The 17,037-nt window shown below is 41.2% G+C and overlaps 1 protein-coding gene across 2 annotated transcripts; it reads right to left on the reverse strand.

The window, feature by feature from the left end:
- Positions 1–2,334: 2,334 nt before the first annotated feature.
- Positions 2,335–16,030, reverse strand: si:ch211-266i6.3 (cytoskeleton-associated protein 2). 2 transcript variants are annotated; one of them, XM_034178980.1, is made up of 7 exons: positions 15,945–16,030; positions 9,872–9,952; positions 9,049–9,782; positions 8,646–8,955; positions 8,503–8,563; positions 3,148–3,346; positions 2,335–2,742 (listed from the first exon to the last, which is right to left on the reverse strand). In XM_034178980.1, the coding sequence occupies exons 2-7, from the start codon at positions 9,914–9,916 to the stop codon at positions 2,478–2,480; spliced, it is 1,614 nt and encodes a 537-aa protein (XP_034034871.1). In that variant the 5' UTR covers positions 9,917–9,952; positions 15,945–16,030; the 3' UTR covers positions 2,335–2,477. The 2 variants fall into 2 exon arrangements, with proteins under 2 accessions (XP_034034871.1, XP_034034872.1); XM_034178981.1 differs by having other exon boundaries at positions 9,872–9,955; positions 15,945–15,997.
- Positions 16,031–17,037: the final 1,007 nt, after the last annotated feature.

Genomic DNA, 17,037 nt, shown 5'->3' on the forward strand with positions numbered 1-17,037 from the left:
AGGCAGATGCTCTGGCTCACTTCAATAGCAAACTCGACCTGTGTGGTTTGAAGGATTGCCTTCTAATGTTTGGAGGAACAATCCAAAAGACTGGCGTAATTAATTTGGAACCACCTACAGTATGTATACTTGACAAACTCCAGGTAATAATCTTTGCCAAAGAATACAATTTACATGCATTTTTTAACATTTCTAAATTTAATTACAAAGTCAGACCTAAATATCACAAGATGAGCAGAAGCTAATATGTTTGTTTTAACCCTGCTTTTGAAATATTTAACTCAAAACTTCATAATGAATTTATAGAATTTCACATTACATTATCTGTGACCCAGTGTTTTTGTTTTACTGGAGATGTCATGTGACACTACAAAGGTTTAGCTAACTACAAGCTTTTTCCTATCAGGATGGATTTCAACTGTGCTACACATGAAACCAGTGTCTTCAGTGCAGATGTGGTCCCATCCTTCTGGATCACAGAGTGCCCACATCATCCTTGGGCGGCTATGAGATACTGGCAACAGAATTGCTGCTCACCATGATGGCAAAGCTGGGTGTTTTTGAATGGCCCACGCATCCCATAAGTACATCTATTATCTGAATGGAATATTAGGTAAACATATGTTGATTCTCACAATGTGCATTTTCCCTGTGACATCAGATGGACTTTAAACACTAAGTGAACATAAAAGCATTTCAATTGAACCCACAAGCCTTAATCTCATGAAACCTAAAATACAGTAATTAATCTGTGTGTCATGTAAATACAGCTGGTAGTATTTTGGAACACTAGATTATTTTAATTTAGCCTCGTCATTCATCACCTGGCTATATAATGTGGTAAAATTAGCATACAGTGATGTCAAGTCTTTCAGAGATTCCTGCTTGGACATCGGAGGCCTCTTGTACAAGACAGATGGTTGTACATGTTGGTGGTACACGAAAGCCAGCTTGCAGGTGTTCTGGCAGTAGAGCCAGGTACAACTGATAATGATGGGAAAGCAAAGGCAAAGCTACAGAAATGCATTTTGCACAGAAATGCACTCTCCTTCCTTCTGGGAGAAGGTACAGAGTTCCTCGGAGTAGACTGAATAGATTTAAAAATTCATTCGTCCCCATGTCTATTAAATTGTTAAACAATAATGTTTAAAATTGGAATTATGCAATATTTATGGTGTTTCTCCTGACTCCTGTCATGTTAATTTGTTATGGATGTGGTTGTGTTTTTATCTGTATTGTTTGTTTTCTCTTTTCTTGTAAGGCACCTAGCATGAGTCCAAGACAAATTTCCCTGAGGGGACAATAAAGTGTATCGTATCGTATTTCCTGGAGGTCGTCTGCGAACAATGAAACCCACAGGGCAGGATGAATTTCTAGCATCCTTAGCCGGGGATGGTACTAGTGGGTCCAGTTTGCCAAGAGCAGTGTCTTTAGGTGAGCCCTGTTTAAAAAAACAAAAAAAAAACAAAGGCTTGGCTGGATGATGAATGTGTTAACTCTTAAGGACATGGTAGATTATTAGCAATACCTTTATATAAATTTCCCCAATATTTTGCCAGTTACACTTTCATATTTTCTCATTTTTTTTTGGCATGTTTCTTGGTATCAAAGAGCATTTATCAGTTTACAAAATTTTTGTTACGGTACTACAGCTGTGAAGTTTGTTGTAAAGAATCCAGCTCCTCAAAGCTCCTTTATTTTCTCCATGAAATATTAAACTGATTAAAATAAATAAATAATCACAGATCAGTTTTGTGCAGGAATGCAGCAGGCTGCAGTCAGACTCACCCGTCTGGGTTGAATGAATTACCTCGTCAGTTGTGTTTCTGTCAATTATGAATCCTGCACCCTCAGATTGTTAAAATCGGCAATGACAGAAGAAATGGAATGTTGCTGCACTGAAATGGGGAGCAGATAAAGAAACAACAACCAGGAAGGAGTATGCAGAAGGAATTATTTCCAGTAGACACCAATTTGAGGGTGAAGTCAGCTTGACCATCTGTCGGGGTGGGGACAAATTTCCTAGCTGTGACACCTTATGGCATCATCACTTACGAGTGCCACAATGTTTTCCTTCCTCCAAAGTGCAGTGAGATACAGATTAAAATACCCCCCCCCCCCCCCCCCAAAATATATTGAAATATTTATGGTAGTCCACAGAACTGGTTGCATTTGTATCCATTACATTTGGCCCAAGATTTGCTCAGTGTTTGATGCAAAAATACTAGACTACAAATTCCCCAAAAGATTGCTTACAGTGTTTATTGCAAATCTGCTGCAAAAAGCAAATTGTTAGTCTAATCTAACAAAAGGCATTCAAAGGTAAGATTTTATAATACAAATGTTACTTTTAAACTTGGATTTTATTAATAAAAGATTGCACATTCAAGAAACAGATACATTTCTGACTCTTAGAATTAGTTACTTTTAAAATAAAATGTTGAGTAGTTCCAGTCCTTGCCTTTTCAGACATGCCTTCACACTGGGTTCTTGCCTGACAGGTCTTGCACCAGTGCTCGGTTTTTCCTGTAAACATAAGCGTTGGCATCCTCATCTAGTTTCACCAGCTCGCTCAGCGAAGATACACACGGATCGTGATCAAGCAGCATTTTAGGCAGGTGAAAGGATTTGCCCTCGATGCGGCAGGAACGGCGCACCGGAGTCAGAAACTTCACATCTTTGATGTTGCTCTTTCGTCGAGACGTACTTGTACTGGCTTCTTCTTCAATGGCCTTTTTGACACTAAAAATAGATAATTAAAATCTTCATGCAGGTTTTTAGAGCCCCTTTTACATAAGCACTCAACATGCATAAAGCTGAACATTAATGTGGCCGTTATCCTCACAAGACCATCATAACCACCCCCTAAGGACAGCAGGGGGCGCTCTGAGCCATAACATTGCTGCTAAATATAATTCCTATCCGTTTGGTTTTTCTAAATGTCTCTGAAACATTTTATGGAGAACTCATGAGCAGAAAATCCTGACTGAATAGGTTTTCTATGACATCTGAACAGAGTACTTTGAATATTCCAGATAGTCCTGATTTGTTCAAGTATTTGAAAGTGGCAAATGAGGCAGAACCCCAAGAACTAGGCAAAAATTAAATAAAATTAAGAAGCTTGCAAAAGAAGCTAAAATGTCTCGCCTTTGCAGGTACGGAGTCGTCTTTACGCTGTATTTTACCACTGAAGCCCCTTCCATCTCTAGCATGTTGGCAACATCTTCATGATCCTTTTCCACATTCTGTTCTTTTTCTTCTTCAGTCACGTCCTCCACATCTGATTGCTTTGTACAATTCTCAGGTGTTTCAGTCCTCACTTCTTTGTCACCATTTGATTTGCCATCTTTATGAAAGAAAGAAAAGTTGGCTCATTTATTTTGAAGAATGTTTAAGAAACAGTGATCAAAAATAGGATTGTAAAGTTACATTTACGTGGAAAGTCACGCTGCTTAACAAAGACATCTCTTTATGACACCTGTCATTTGACTTTACTGTGAAAGGGAAGGTGTGCGGAGTAGTTAAAGCAGGAAACAGAATGCTGCATTACTCAGTACATGAGCACTAGTGCCTTGCCCGTGCGGATCCACGGACTCTAGATTGGGTAGAGAGTTTATAAAATAAGTAGATATCTTTCAAGGGTGATAAGAAATTCTGCAAAGTTTCTATAATGAGTTGGAATGTGCGAGTCCAGAATGTTTTTAGAACCTTAGATCTCAATTTTTAGAAGAATCAACCCTTTTACTTCCTGTTAATTACAAAATTTTTAATGTTCATTTACTGTCTTAATTTATAAATTGTTTAGGTTCTTGTTATCACACACACACACACACTATTATTTTTGGGAAGATGGTCAGATTTGTGAGTGTCCATAACAAAATACACAGTGGTAACACGCAGGGCTGTCATGATTAGGAATTTCTGGAGACAACTGTCAGACACACAATTGTGATTGACGAATACATTGTCTATTTTTTTTCCCCCTTCTTCATATTCTGCTATCATAGTACAAGGCTACACAACTCTGGAAGAATGTTTGGCTTCTGTGAGTGGAGAAACGGAATAGTGCAACATTTTTATTTTTATCTTCATTTTACATACAGTCCCAACTTTTTCTGATTTGTGGTTTGTTGCATTTCTGAAATTGTTTCTCCTCATCAGTCATGCTTTGTGCTTAAACACTACATTAAGCTCAAGATTGAACAAATAAATACCTTTGGAAAATAACAGCTGTTAAAGTTCAGACTTCTCACCTACTTTTTGTGATCTGTGCATCTGAACATCACCACAGCTTCTCCACATTAATTCATATATTCTAATTTTTTAAAATATGTTTTTAAAAGATATTTGACCATTTATTTTATCTCATGATCTCATAAATTCAGTATACGACGCACACATGGTATGAACAGGACGGTAACGGCAGAATCACACCGGGAGAGAAAGTGCAGAGAGAAGTAAAGGCAGCTCCACGTTTTGTTGTTTTTTTTTTTTTGTTTGTTTTTTTACATGTTCACTCAGGTTAAAATCCTCTCTGCTCCACATTCACTGTGCACTGATGGTTCAGCAGCGTGTCGTGCCTCCATTCAGGAATCTCCCTCCCCCACCCCTCCCTCGCAGCCTACTGACTCCGCGCGCACACATACAGGCACACACACCAACAGCTCAAGTAAACTCTGCATTTAGAAGACGGCCACTGTTTTAATCGGCCGTCTTATCCAACCGGCAGGACAGATCGCTTCTCAGCCTCCATGTTATTGTCTTAAGACGAGAGTGAAAGAGAGCGAGCGAGATTGCAGCACAATGACGTCAGATTCTGAGTCGTTTTATGCTTTGTGGATAAAATAATCAATTCACGGTAATCGCGAATATGAAAAATAGTCACGATTGCCGAATATTGTGTGACAGCCCTAGTAACACATGCAGAATGTGGTTTGGCATTGTCTTGCTGAAATAAGCAGGGACGTCCCTGAAAAAGACGTTGCTTGGATGGCAGCATGTGTTGCTCCAAAACCTGGATGTACCTTTCAGCATTGGTGCCATCACAGATGTGCAAGTTGCCCATGCCATGTGCACTAACACACCCCATACCATTGGTAACAATCTGGATGGTCTTTTCCCTCTTTTGTCCGGAGGATGATTTCCAAAAACAATTTGAAACGTCTGTTTCAAATGAGCTCGGGGCCAGAGAAGGCGGCGGCGTTTCTGGATGTTGTTAATGTATGGCTTTTGCTTTGCATGGTAAAGTTTTAACTTGCACTTGTAGATGTAGTGACAAACTGTGCTAACTGACAATGGCTTTCTGAAGTGTTCCTGAGCCCACGCGGCAAGATCCTTTACACAATGCCGCCTGAGGGATCAAAGGTCACAGGCATTCACTGTTGGTTTTCAGCCTTGCCCTTTACGTGTAGAAAGTTCGAGATTCTCTGAATTTTCTGATTATATTATGGACTGCAAGGTGATGGAATCCCTAAATTACTTGCAACTGAACACTGAGAAACATTGTTCTTAAAGCATTGGACTTTGCTCCTTTTATACCCAATCATGACACTCACCTGTTTCCAATTAACCTGTTCACCTGTGGAATGTTCCAAACAGGTGTTCTTTGAGAATTCATCAACTTTCCTAGTCTTATTGCCCCCGTCCCAGCTTTTTTTTTTTTTGAAACGTGTTGCAGGCATCCATTTCAAAATGAGCAAATATTTACTCATAAGTTTATCAGTTTGAACATTAAATATCTTGTCTTTGTGGTGTATTCAACTGAATATAGGTTGCAGAGGATTTGTGAATCATTGTATTGTTTTTATTTACATTTCACACAATGTCCCAACTTCACTGGAAATGGGCTTGCACTTCTATTTTGTCATTTGATTTTTAAGAGGACCACAATGGAAATAAGAGTTTTCACTTTGTCATCCATGTATTATTAACACATTTACAATTAGATTATGCACATACTAAATAAAAGCACTCACGCTTTTAATGTAAAGATGATTTACTGCCCCCATGCTAGAATGGCATGTTAGTCCAGAATGTAGTTAGCAATGTTGGTGAATGTAGCAGGAGGAGTATTCTGTCTTTCCCCTGATAGCCATTTGGTTCATCCAATCCTCGCTAGGGGCGCACTTTAAAAGGAGTAGTACCTTAGTGGGTGGGCCCCTTCCTGGTTTGGTATGGCATTGGGCAGGCATTCTTAGCCACTCCACTTTCACCACCTGGGTGTTTGCCTCACTCCCGGTGCAGGTATGTAGCAGTGCTGTGCTGCGTATCAACCTTATTGTTTTGGTGCTTGTTGTTAATGATTTAATTCTGCAGCACGTCGTCGTGCAGCGAGTGGCCAGCCTCCTCCTGTGTGCTATCTGGGTACGCGCCTCATTTTCTGCAGTTCAGGTACGTTGCTGTAGTCGCACTGCCTGCAAGACAGCTAAAAGAGGCTATAGCTCATTATTATATTTGTAAATTTGCAGCAGACAGGAAATCTGTGCTATCGTGTTGTGGGGAAATGTAATCTGCAGGTCGTTACGGCGGCGTCAGCAACTGTGGCGCTCCTCCCCCCTCTCCCTTCCTGTGACCAAGTGGTTTTCTTATTGGTATGTAGCGTAATGTGTTAGCAATGCACATGTTTTTTTTTTGTAATTTAATAATTTGTAATGTCATGGCAGATTCCTGGGGTGGACGGCGGCTCGGGATTGGCCGCATAGGACCGCTGCTGCTTTGCCGTATTTGGTTTTAGTGTGTGTTCTCTAACCGTGCTAACGTTAGCATACCTTCGGGTGGCTAACTCAGACACCCGCAATATATAACCAGGTCTCTTTGTGCAGTAGCCCTGGCGGGTGATCGGGCCAGAGTTTATTAATTTTATCTTTTCTCTTTTAACTGTGCGTTTTCTTTTAATATTAGCTGATGTTTTTCTTGTGCCTAGTTGTTTGTGGTTAATTTTAAATATTTTTTTGTAAGCCATGTTTCATTTGAGGGATAGTCTTGATTTTATTATTTGTTTTTCAGTTGTTGGGCGACGGTGGTGGTGGTGTAGGGGCCCAGGGTGTTGGATCCCTTGATTTTGGTGTGTTGTGCTTCACCCACCCTGCCGGATTGGACTTTCACAGCGCGATTGTGGTGTGTGTGTCACGTGTGACTGGGGTGCTTATCTTTTTCTTTAGGGACCATCACTGCTGGTGCTTCCTTCTCACCGGTAAGCCCTCGTGGTTGGTCAATTCCTCAATGTTTTGCGAGCATGTGTTATGTTTAACCACAATATAATTTATCCATTTTTAGATATTTGGAAATAAAACTGTAAATTATTGTAATTGGGGTCACGTCTTTGTCTTTCTTATCCTAGTTTGAGAATCTCTTTTTTTGTTGGGGACCTGTAGGGGTCACCACAATCATATCCATAGTTTTTCCAAAAATATCAGTCCTATCAGCGTTCCGTTTTGGCGGTGTTCATCCTTGACCTAAAATACATAAGCATACCAAACAATAAATGTCAGCTATCCCCAGTTTCTCTGTGATTTAAGTTACACACATGCATGCACAGCTTTTTGTCTTTCTGCATTATGCCACAAGCAGGTGCTTCTAATTTTAGACAGACTGAAAGAAGACAAATGCAATACACTTCTCACTTGCGGTACCAGCAACAAAACTAAACCAATAACACGAACAATACCGTTAAACTAGCATGAACCACAATAACATTTGAAACCCCAAACTCCCATGACGCATTTCTGCACATCAATTGTTTACTGGTTAGCCAAAACGGCTAATTTCTCCAAAAATATTTGTCCTATCAACTTTCTGTTTTCACAGCATTCATCCTTGACCAAAAATACATAGGCATACCAAACAACAGAAGTGAGCTCTCCCCGGTTTCCGCATGATCAAAGCCACACACACACACCACTTCTGCATGTTGAATTGGCACAGGTTTTACGCCGGATGCCCTTCCTGACGCAACTCCACATTACATGGAGAAATGCGGCAGGGGTGGGATTTGAACCCGGAGCCTTCTGAACTGAAACCAAGCACATTAACCACTTGGCCACCACCCCTGCAGCTATAGGATATAGCTAGTGCACATTATTTCAACAGTAGATGTCAGTATTCTGTTAACACTTCAAGGAATGAAGCAATTGACTGGGAGCCTTGCTAAAGCCTTTACACTTCAATAAGACTTCATCTCACATCACCATTTGGTTTATTGTTAAATTTACAAGAAAAATGTTCTTGCCAAATTCCATCTTCAGAGCCAAGATATAACTACATGCCAACATTAGCAGTTTCATAAGGAGGCAACTGTATGCATGTTTTGCTTTTAGGAGTGTCCCAAAGAAAAGCCAAACATGAAGTTGTGAGATGTAAAAAAATAAGTACATCTGGATAGACAAGCTACATATTAATGCAAGAAATTTTATTTATTTTTTTGCAGTGACAATGTCACTTTATAAGGACCCTGCATATTACATCACATCTTTAAAAGCTGCTCTAATTCCACTAAATACTTGCCTTCCTCACATCTGGAGGGCGGTACCATGGCTTCCAAGGCATCACACAGGTTCACAACAATCTGTCAATAACAAGCTGGAGATCATTAGGGGGTGCATTTTCAAATGCTTCCTGGAGACGCACAAAATAAAATGTTAACTTACATCATCCACTGTGTCAGACAGATCCTCATCTGAGTTTTCCAGCAGTTCTAGGGTAGTGTTCATAATCATTGGAGTTGTACCATGTACCATCACATTTGCTGGTTTAATATCTGAACAGTGATCAGAGGAGTTTGGTTTGGGTGCTTCCACTCTGGGTTCTGCTTCAGATGCATTTGCAGCAGGCTTGGGCTGGGATTTAAGGCACACTACAGCTTTCTCAGCAACTTTGGCTTTTGGGGGACCTGCCACCACCGTTGCTGGCCTTTTTAGAGTCTTCCCCTTGGAAGCAAGCCACTCAGCCAGTTTTGCTCTAGGGAAGGGACATAAAAACCATTTCAAAATAAATAAAATTTCTATTCAAAATGTTTCATTCATGTCCATTTGTAGAATAAAACAAAGTTACCTTCTCTCCCCGGCAGTCTCCATTGTGACCCTGTACTGGCTGATGGTGCTTGAGACAGGAGGCTTGATGACCTCCTTGTTTGTACCTTTAACCTTTGCCTTGGTGTTATTAATCCCACTTTGCTTGGTGGGAACAACAATTGTGTTTCTGGAGGCAGTTCCAGAAAGCGTTGAAGGTACAGTTCTTGTAGGAGCCCGAGCAGAGTAGGATCCAGTATTTTGGTGTCTGGTAACCGGTACTTTTGACAGCCGAGCTGCTCCTTCAACAGCAGTCTTTGACACCACTGGTACAGATTTCAAAATGCCACATTTTGGCATGTCAGCAACTGATTTGGATCTTGTTTTTGTCAATTTTTCAACTCTCTGGACTTGGGTTTTGGGCATTGAAGGTGCTGTGGTTGGTTTTGGAGCCACACCTTCCAGTGTGGCACTTGACTTCCAAATGGATCCAATCTTTGACTGGACAATTTTGCCTTTGTACAAACCTAGAGCAGATTTTGTTGCCAACATAGCAACTGGTGGCCTTGGTGCTTCTGCAACTAGTCTTCTGTTTTTCACAGCCTGTTCTGTGAGCAAGGTCTGACCATGTCTTTTTTGTACATCAGCTGTGACATCTTTTCCATTTTTCTCCATGGTCTTTACCTTTTTGTGAGCCTCCATAGATGTTCCTTTTACATCAACTTGGCTGGCCTTCACTTTAGAACTAATGGCAGGTTCAACATTCTCTTTGTTTACCTAAGAGATTAAATAGAGTCAAACCTTCAAAAGCAGAAATCTACACAAGAAATGTCCACCACCCCCAAGAAGTTCATTAACAGACTTACCTTCTTTCTGCCAGACTTGTGTTTTGCAACTACAACACCATCCATTTCGTAGCGTCAATCAGCAGATATTGATGGAAACTTCTGCTAAGCAACCAAGACAAATGTAATATTTTAGTTTGTTCATTGTGATCTAACAGGAAGCCAATGAAGAGAGGCCAATATGGGAGAGATATGCTCTCTCCTTCTAACGGGGACTAGAAGGAGAGAGCATATCTCTCCCATATTGGCCTCTCTTCATTGGCTTCCTGTTAATTCTAGAATAGAAAAAATTCTTCTTCTTACTTATAAGGTTTTGAATAATCAGGTCCCATCTTATCTTAGGGACCTCATAGTACCATATCACCCCAATAGAGCGCTTTGCTCTCAGACTGCAGGCTTACTTGTAGTTCCTAGGGTTTGTAAGAGTAGAATGGGAGGCAGAGCCTTCAGCTTTCAGGCTCCTCTCCTGTGGAACCAGCTCCCAATTTGGATCAGGGAGACAGACACCCTCTCTACTTTTAAGATTAGGCTTAAAACTTTCCTTTTTGCTAAAGCTTATAGTTAGGGCTGGATCAGGTGACCCTGAACCATCCCTTAGTTATGCTGCTATAGACTTAGACTGCTGGAGGGTTCCCATGATGCACTGAGTGTTTCTTTCTCTTTTTGCTCTGTATGCACCACTCTGCATTTAATCATTAGTGATTGATCTCTGCTCCCCTCCACAGCATGTCTTTTTCCTGGTTCTCTCCCTCAGCCCCAACCAGTCCCAGCAGAAGACTGCCCCTCCCTGAGCCTGGTTCTGCTGGAGGTTTCTTCCTGTTAAAAGGGAGTTTTTCCTTCCCACTGTCACTGTCGCCAAGTGCTTGCTCACAGGGGGTCGTTTTGACCGTTGGGGTTTTTACGTAATTATTGTATGGCCTTGCCTTACAATATAAAGCGCCTTGGGGCAACTGTTTGTTGGGAGTTGGCGCTATATAAATAAAATTGATTGATTGATCTTACACGGAGCTGAAATATTGCATTCATTTGCATGTCAAAGTTGAAGACCAAGTCCATTTCAGAGCAGAACTGAAGCGCATGCACACCCACACACACACTTAGGGTGTGCTTCTTCCTCTGCCTCTGATTAAGACAGTGTCCTGGGCTCCACAATAGCACTGGTCCGATGGCCCGGCGGCCTTTTTTTTTTACATGTTCCGGGCCTCCACGGGCCAGTGAAGTTCATATTTCACTGGTCCGTATGGGCCAGTAAGAATTAAAATCGCTTTGGGCAGACTTATTAGTCTAATGTCGCGTTCACACCGGGCGCGATCAGATGCTACAAATTCGCGGGGGTCGCTTGGTAACGGACGCGCCTCCTTCACCCGGTGTGTCGCTCTGCTTTTGCTGCGAAAATTCGCCCCGGTGCGTCATCAAATAGGAGGAGCTTCCATTCAGCTCGCCGGCTCCGGTTGTCAGTCAAGTTAACATGACGGACCTTGATCACACGGAGCGAGTTGTTGTGGAAAGCTGACAAACGTCATGAGACGTTCCCAATTCAGGCAGTATCATTATTTGCTGCAGGAGCTGCGTCTGGATGATGGCTGCTTTCAGCGGTCCTTCTGTCTCTGCAGGACCCAACTTGAGGACCAACTGTCCCGTTCACGCGCGCACATGTAAACAATTAAAAAAAAAAGAAACTCCGCTCCCGCTGCTGTGGGGCTGCTGCTCCTCCAAAAACTCTTGTCATAGTTGTGAAATAAAGGACAAAAGAGACATACGTCCTGCTCACAGGCTGCTACCAGAGACAGGACATGTTGCACCACTTCGCAATGTTGGGAACATTGCCGAAGTGCAGACAAACTTCGTCTGCAGGCGCATCTTCTGATGTGGCGCAAATTTCGCTTCAACATCGACGCGTCATTTTCACTTAAGCAAGATCGAGCGCAGTGAATATTATGAATTTCTTGAAACCTCCTGCCCCTGGGCAGAAACCAGGAAAGCAAAGGAAAGAACAGCTATCACCCTCAAAACAAGCACAGAAGAGGAAGGCTGCTGATGCTGAATATGAGAAGAAAAGGGTGAGGAAAACTTGGCAAACTTCCTGGAAGAGGCCATAGCTGGAGCGTGATGAGGAGAGTGAGGTTGTCTTCTGTGGAACTTGTAGGGCCATGCCAGAATATGCTAACAAGTAAGTATAAATATACCAAGTCCTGGTAGACAATGTGGTATGATTTCATACGCCAGTTTAAAAGTCTAATCAGTATGCCCTTGTGGAAACCCCACGGTGACAACATTAGCAAGGGAACATGGTTTATGAAATTTAACATATTAATTTTGTAAATGATCAAGAAATAAATTTTTGTATTAATGGCTGAGTGTTGAAAAAATTCCTATCAGTTACCTACCGACATTTTTTTCAAAGTTTACTCTAAGGTTTTTATCATGTAGTATAAGAATTTTGTGTTTGTTTTCAAGTGTTTTTACATTAAGGAAACCCAATTCTAATGTCTGAGTGTTGATTTAAAAAATTCTTATCAGTTACCCCCGGTTCGGCACAGGCGTGAAAGTATGGGCCAGTGATATTTTCATCCGGGCCAGTAACTTTCAGATTCTACTGGCCCTGTGGGCCAGTGCATAAATTGCCTTATTGTCAAGCCCTGGTGTCTCTACATATGGACCTTCATCTCTGAAGGAGGTTGGTGAAACAAAGGCTTTCATATTCCTCAGCAAGACCTCTCGAGAGCCCCTGCAGTTAATGAAGCTGTCATAGTGACACCTCCTCTTATGTCTAAATTGACATGTTTGCTCACAACAGTGTATGGTGCACCCAGAAAGTATTGACAGCACTTAACTTTTTAAAACTAGAAATCACATGTGCGTAAGTGTTATTTTCCCCGGCTCTATCTGTAACACTGCCCCGAACAATGGACAAATAGTTTTTATGAAGCATTTGGCCCAGTCACACAGAACTTAACGAAGGGCAACGACGCCCTAACAAAACTAGAAATCTGGACTTTCGCTGACTTTGTTTAACGAGAGGTGTGGAAAAAGTGAAGTGCTGTGAATATTTTCCAGGTGCACCGTAAGTGCACTTGATTCCAGAGCAGAAGGTTTCCAGTTCAAGGCCACCCTGCCCATTCTTCACAGAGTTGCATCAAGAAGGGCATCCAACCTAAAACCTGGGCCAAATCAATGCAACCCAGAGTGGAGAAAAAAGGAAGAAGCCTGAGGAACTTGTACTGTATGGATCTTGCACCCCATCTCAAATGTTATTAGCCTGGCCATCTAAATGTCAAGCAGATTTAGAAGGGGGCAGATTTGCAGATGCATTTCTGGGAGTTTTAACATAATCACAGTGCAAATGAACAGTTTCTTTTGCTCTCCAGAAGAAAAACTAAAATACAAATCATTACCCAATGTACAGTTTATTACTGTGGATAAATAAAGTGAATTTGTCATTCATATTGACATTGTAATTTTTGTGCTATGAGCTGGATTTTTTTTTTTTTATTAATTTAGTTTTGAGGATCACAGCAGAGGTGTTTTTGCTTTATTGTGTAACACTGAGAAACTTGCATTGCACATTTTTGTACACTTACTGGTAAAGAAATCAAACGCAGCACTCCCTACACAGTTTACACAAGCAGAATTCCCTGTAAAATAAAATTAAATCCTTTTTCATCAACTTTCATAACAAGCAACACCACAACCCTGCAATTAGCAACAAAGCTTCATAAGTCGCCTAAACACAAATGGCCTCTTCACATGTTCCTGCCTGAACAAGTCCAGACATGTGACACTGTCCCAACATTGTTATTTAAATTAATTAATTTAAATGCCACTTATCCTCTTCCGGGACAGAAGACCACGCAACTATATAGAAATGAATTTAAGTCGTGTCATTGTATATTTCATGTCATTTTAGTTAAGGTGTAGTAAATTGCATTGCATGCTGGCATCATTCATTTTTATAGAGCAATTTGTGACATTCATGAGTCCAGAGTTCTCAAGTTGAGATATGCTCAAGAAGTTTTTTCTGCCGAATCGTCTCTTACAGGTCATAGCGGTGAAATGTTTCAGAATATCATGCATTAACATGAGAGTGGGACAACACCAAATGCACAAGACCTGACAGGACCGCTTTTTAGCGCGAGTCTCACTCCAAATGAGTGAGACTTGAGAGCTCTGAGTCTCAAGTGAATGATGATTAAAAGGGTGATAGCTCTGGTCCGTTTGGATTATAATCAAAATGCACCCTAGCTAGCCGCTACTACGTAGCAAGTGTCATGTTTGCGAACCTGATCTGAGTAGCACATGAACTGTGAAATGAAGGGCACCAGTGATTGTTAATTAAAGCGCATGTTGTCCATTCAGCTGCTCCTGTTTTGCTCGGGGTTGCCACAGTGGATACAGCCAGAACTTCACTGCGTTAGTATTTGGCACAAGTTTGACCCTTCCTGACAACTCCAGTTTTACCTGGAATAAAACACACAGCCGCTAGTGTTCCAAAGAGGTCTCCCATCCAAGTACTAACCAGATCCCACACTGCTGCTTAGCTTCTGAGATCTGGCAGGATCAGGCTGACACAGAGCAGACCAGCTGCTAATTAAAGCACACATATGCACGCTTTAACTTTTATGTATGCTGATCCGTACGGATTGTAATTAAAGTGCACCCTAGCCAGCTGCTACTACGTAATAAGTAAAGTGTGATGTTTGCCATCTGACCCGAGTACCACGTGAACTGCAAAAATAAGGGCTCCAGTGAGTGGGTCGGGTTCCCAGTGACCTCCCCCTTGGTGCCCCCAGTCACCACAATTTCTAGACGGCCCGCTCCACTTTCTAGGACGACCCGCTCCACTTCTCAGTTGAAAGAATCACTTATTTAATGATACAAATGTAGAAGGAACAACACTTACTAACCGACATGACTGAGTGAACATGACATTGTGCGCTGCAGATGACGTTTTTATATAATTCATTAACAACATTTGTGTATATATAAGAAAACGGTGAATTTTGCTAAGGGAATGACAATAAGTTATCTGATGAATAAGAATGAAAAACAAGTGAAACGCTTGATTACAGTCCAAAATAAGCGTAACGGTCAAAAACTATATCGTAACGGGCCGTAACGCAAGTTTGCGCTACCTAGAACCATGACAATGACAAAAACTTTATTTCTCTTATAGTATAATGTGTCTCTAGTATTTGAAACTCGCTCCCCTTCCCAGGATGACTCGCTCCAATATCTAGGATGACCCACTCCACTTTGCGAGTGGAGCGGGTCATCCAGAAAACCGGAGTGAGTCGGCCAGCGCGGGTCGACCAGACACCTTCACCACAGTAAGTTTGGTGTTGATTAATTACTGTGGCTGGCATAGAAGGAAAACACAGACACACACACACACGGTCAACTTCATATATATTAGATATACAAAAAAATAACTAAAGCCTGGTTCATACGGCAGGATATTAAAATTGTCTGTAGGTTTCCAAAACCTGAGAGACCACACACACGTGGAGATCTTGACAGGTTTGGTTGTACAGTGTGTGGTGTTCAGCCACACGGTGAAGTCAACACACCACACACGAACAGTCCCAGGTCAAACAGGAAATCTCGCAAAATCTCTCGAGATTAAACGCGACTTCAGAGAAAAACGGAGATAGTTTGACTATTTACGGAGGGGGGGAAAAAAAGACAATTTTCAGCCATTGATTTCGTTTAAGATTTGAACATTTCCAATGTCAAAAGTTTACTGACGTTATTTTTTTTTTTTGGGGGGGGGGGGGGGGCAAAAACTATTACTGATGTTAATTTTGCGGACCTATAAGGGGCAGGAGACGGAATGCCTGATTGGCTGAGCATAGCCACGTGACAACCTCCGTGCAGTCTTCGTTACAAATGGTTAGAAAGCAGAAAAAAACATCTTAGCTTGACTTATTTATTCTTTTAAAATAAACATGCGTTTAAAAGTAACATAGCATAGCAGCCACAATGACGAGATGTTAATTTGTCGAACGTTTCAGTCTGATCCCGTGCAGCCTCCTTATAGTAATTCTGCTGTAATGATCTTGTATCATATATATAAAATTTATAAATGTTTACTTACTCTGTTGCAATGGTTTATTTGAGCTGAAAAAGACCGAAACGAGCCGTCCTCCTCACCGCAGCGAAGAGTACTGAGGAACAACGGTTCGGTAAATTCAACTTGGCGCTTCCACAGCTGCGTGCTGCGTTTTCATAGGTCGCGGAAGTACCGCGAGAATTCAATTTCACCAATGGCATTTCTGCAAACTGGGAACGTGATTTTACAACAAGCTCGTGTTTTTTTCCTCCCAGTTTTCCTGTTTGAATCTTTGAACTCAAATAAAATTCCAGTTATACCGGCCGCACTCAAAGCTACACGCCCAAAGCAATGCTTCAACGTCTGCAGGAAATTCATCAGTCTAAACATGTTTGTAACAGTTTAACCGTTTAAGTTATTGACAGTTCAGTTTTCTTTTTTATGAAGGTCAAATTAATCTCATGGATCACCTCTCCATTCTTGTAACTTATTTCCAGGATATGCATTTTAAAAAATACATTATTATTATCAATCTGATCCCCATCTATAGTCAAACACGTACAAGGTCATATAGTTATTTTTAAAAATAATTTAACCAGGTTAGTCCCAGGTTGAGATTGAGATCTCTTTTGCAAGGGAGACTTGGACAATTATAAAGTTTCCTATTCACATAAACCTGCATGTCATTAAATGTGGGAGGAAATCAGAGGACACCAACAGGGAGAACATGCAAACGTCACAGGTGGGAATCAAACCCATGACCTTCTTACTGTGAGGCAACAGTGCTAACCACAAAGCCACCATTCTATTCGTTTTTACAGGCCATCAGGTGTTTTAAAAACTGCCATTTGGCCTTGCACAGCAAAAATATAGATATGTTAGTCCATCCCACTCAGCTTGTCATCATCAATAACCCATCAATTTGTACTCCTCAAATTTGTAAGGGCATATAAGGATGAAAAATGACTGAAATCTGGTGAACATTGATACACCGCATAAACAAATAAACAAAAAAATGTCTGCTACATGATAGAGGTTCTGCATTCATAAACACAAGACAGCAACCACAAGGAGAAATATGACATCCACTATGCATGTTGCCAAATACAGGAGGACTTTAAAAAATATATATTTTTAA

The sequence above is a fragment of the Thalassophryne amazonica genome, chromosome 9 (assembly GCF_902500255.1).
Source record: "Thalassophryne amazonica chromosome 9, fThaAma1.1, whole genome shotgun sequence".
NCBI lineage: Eukaryota > Metazoa > Chordata > Actinopteri > Batrachoidiformes > Batrachoididae > Thalassophryne > Thalassophryne amazonica.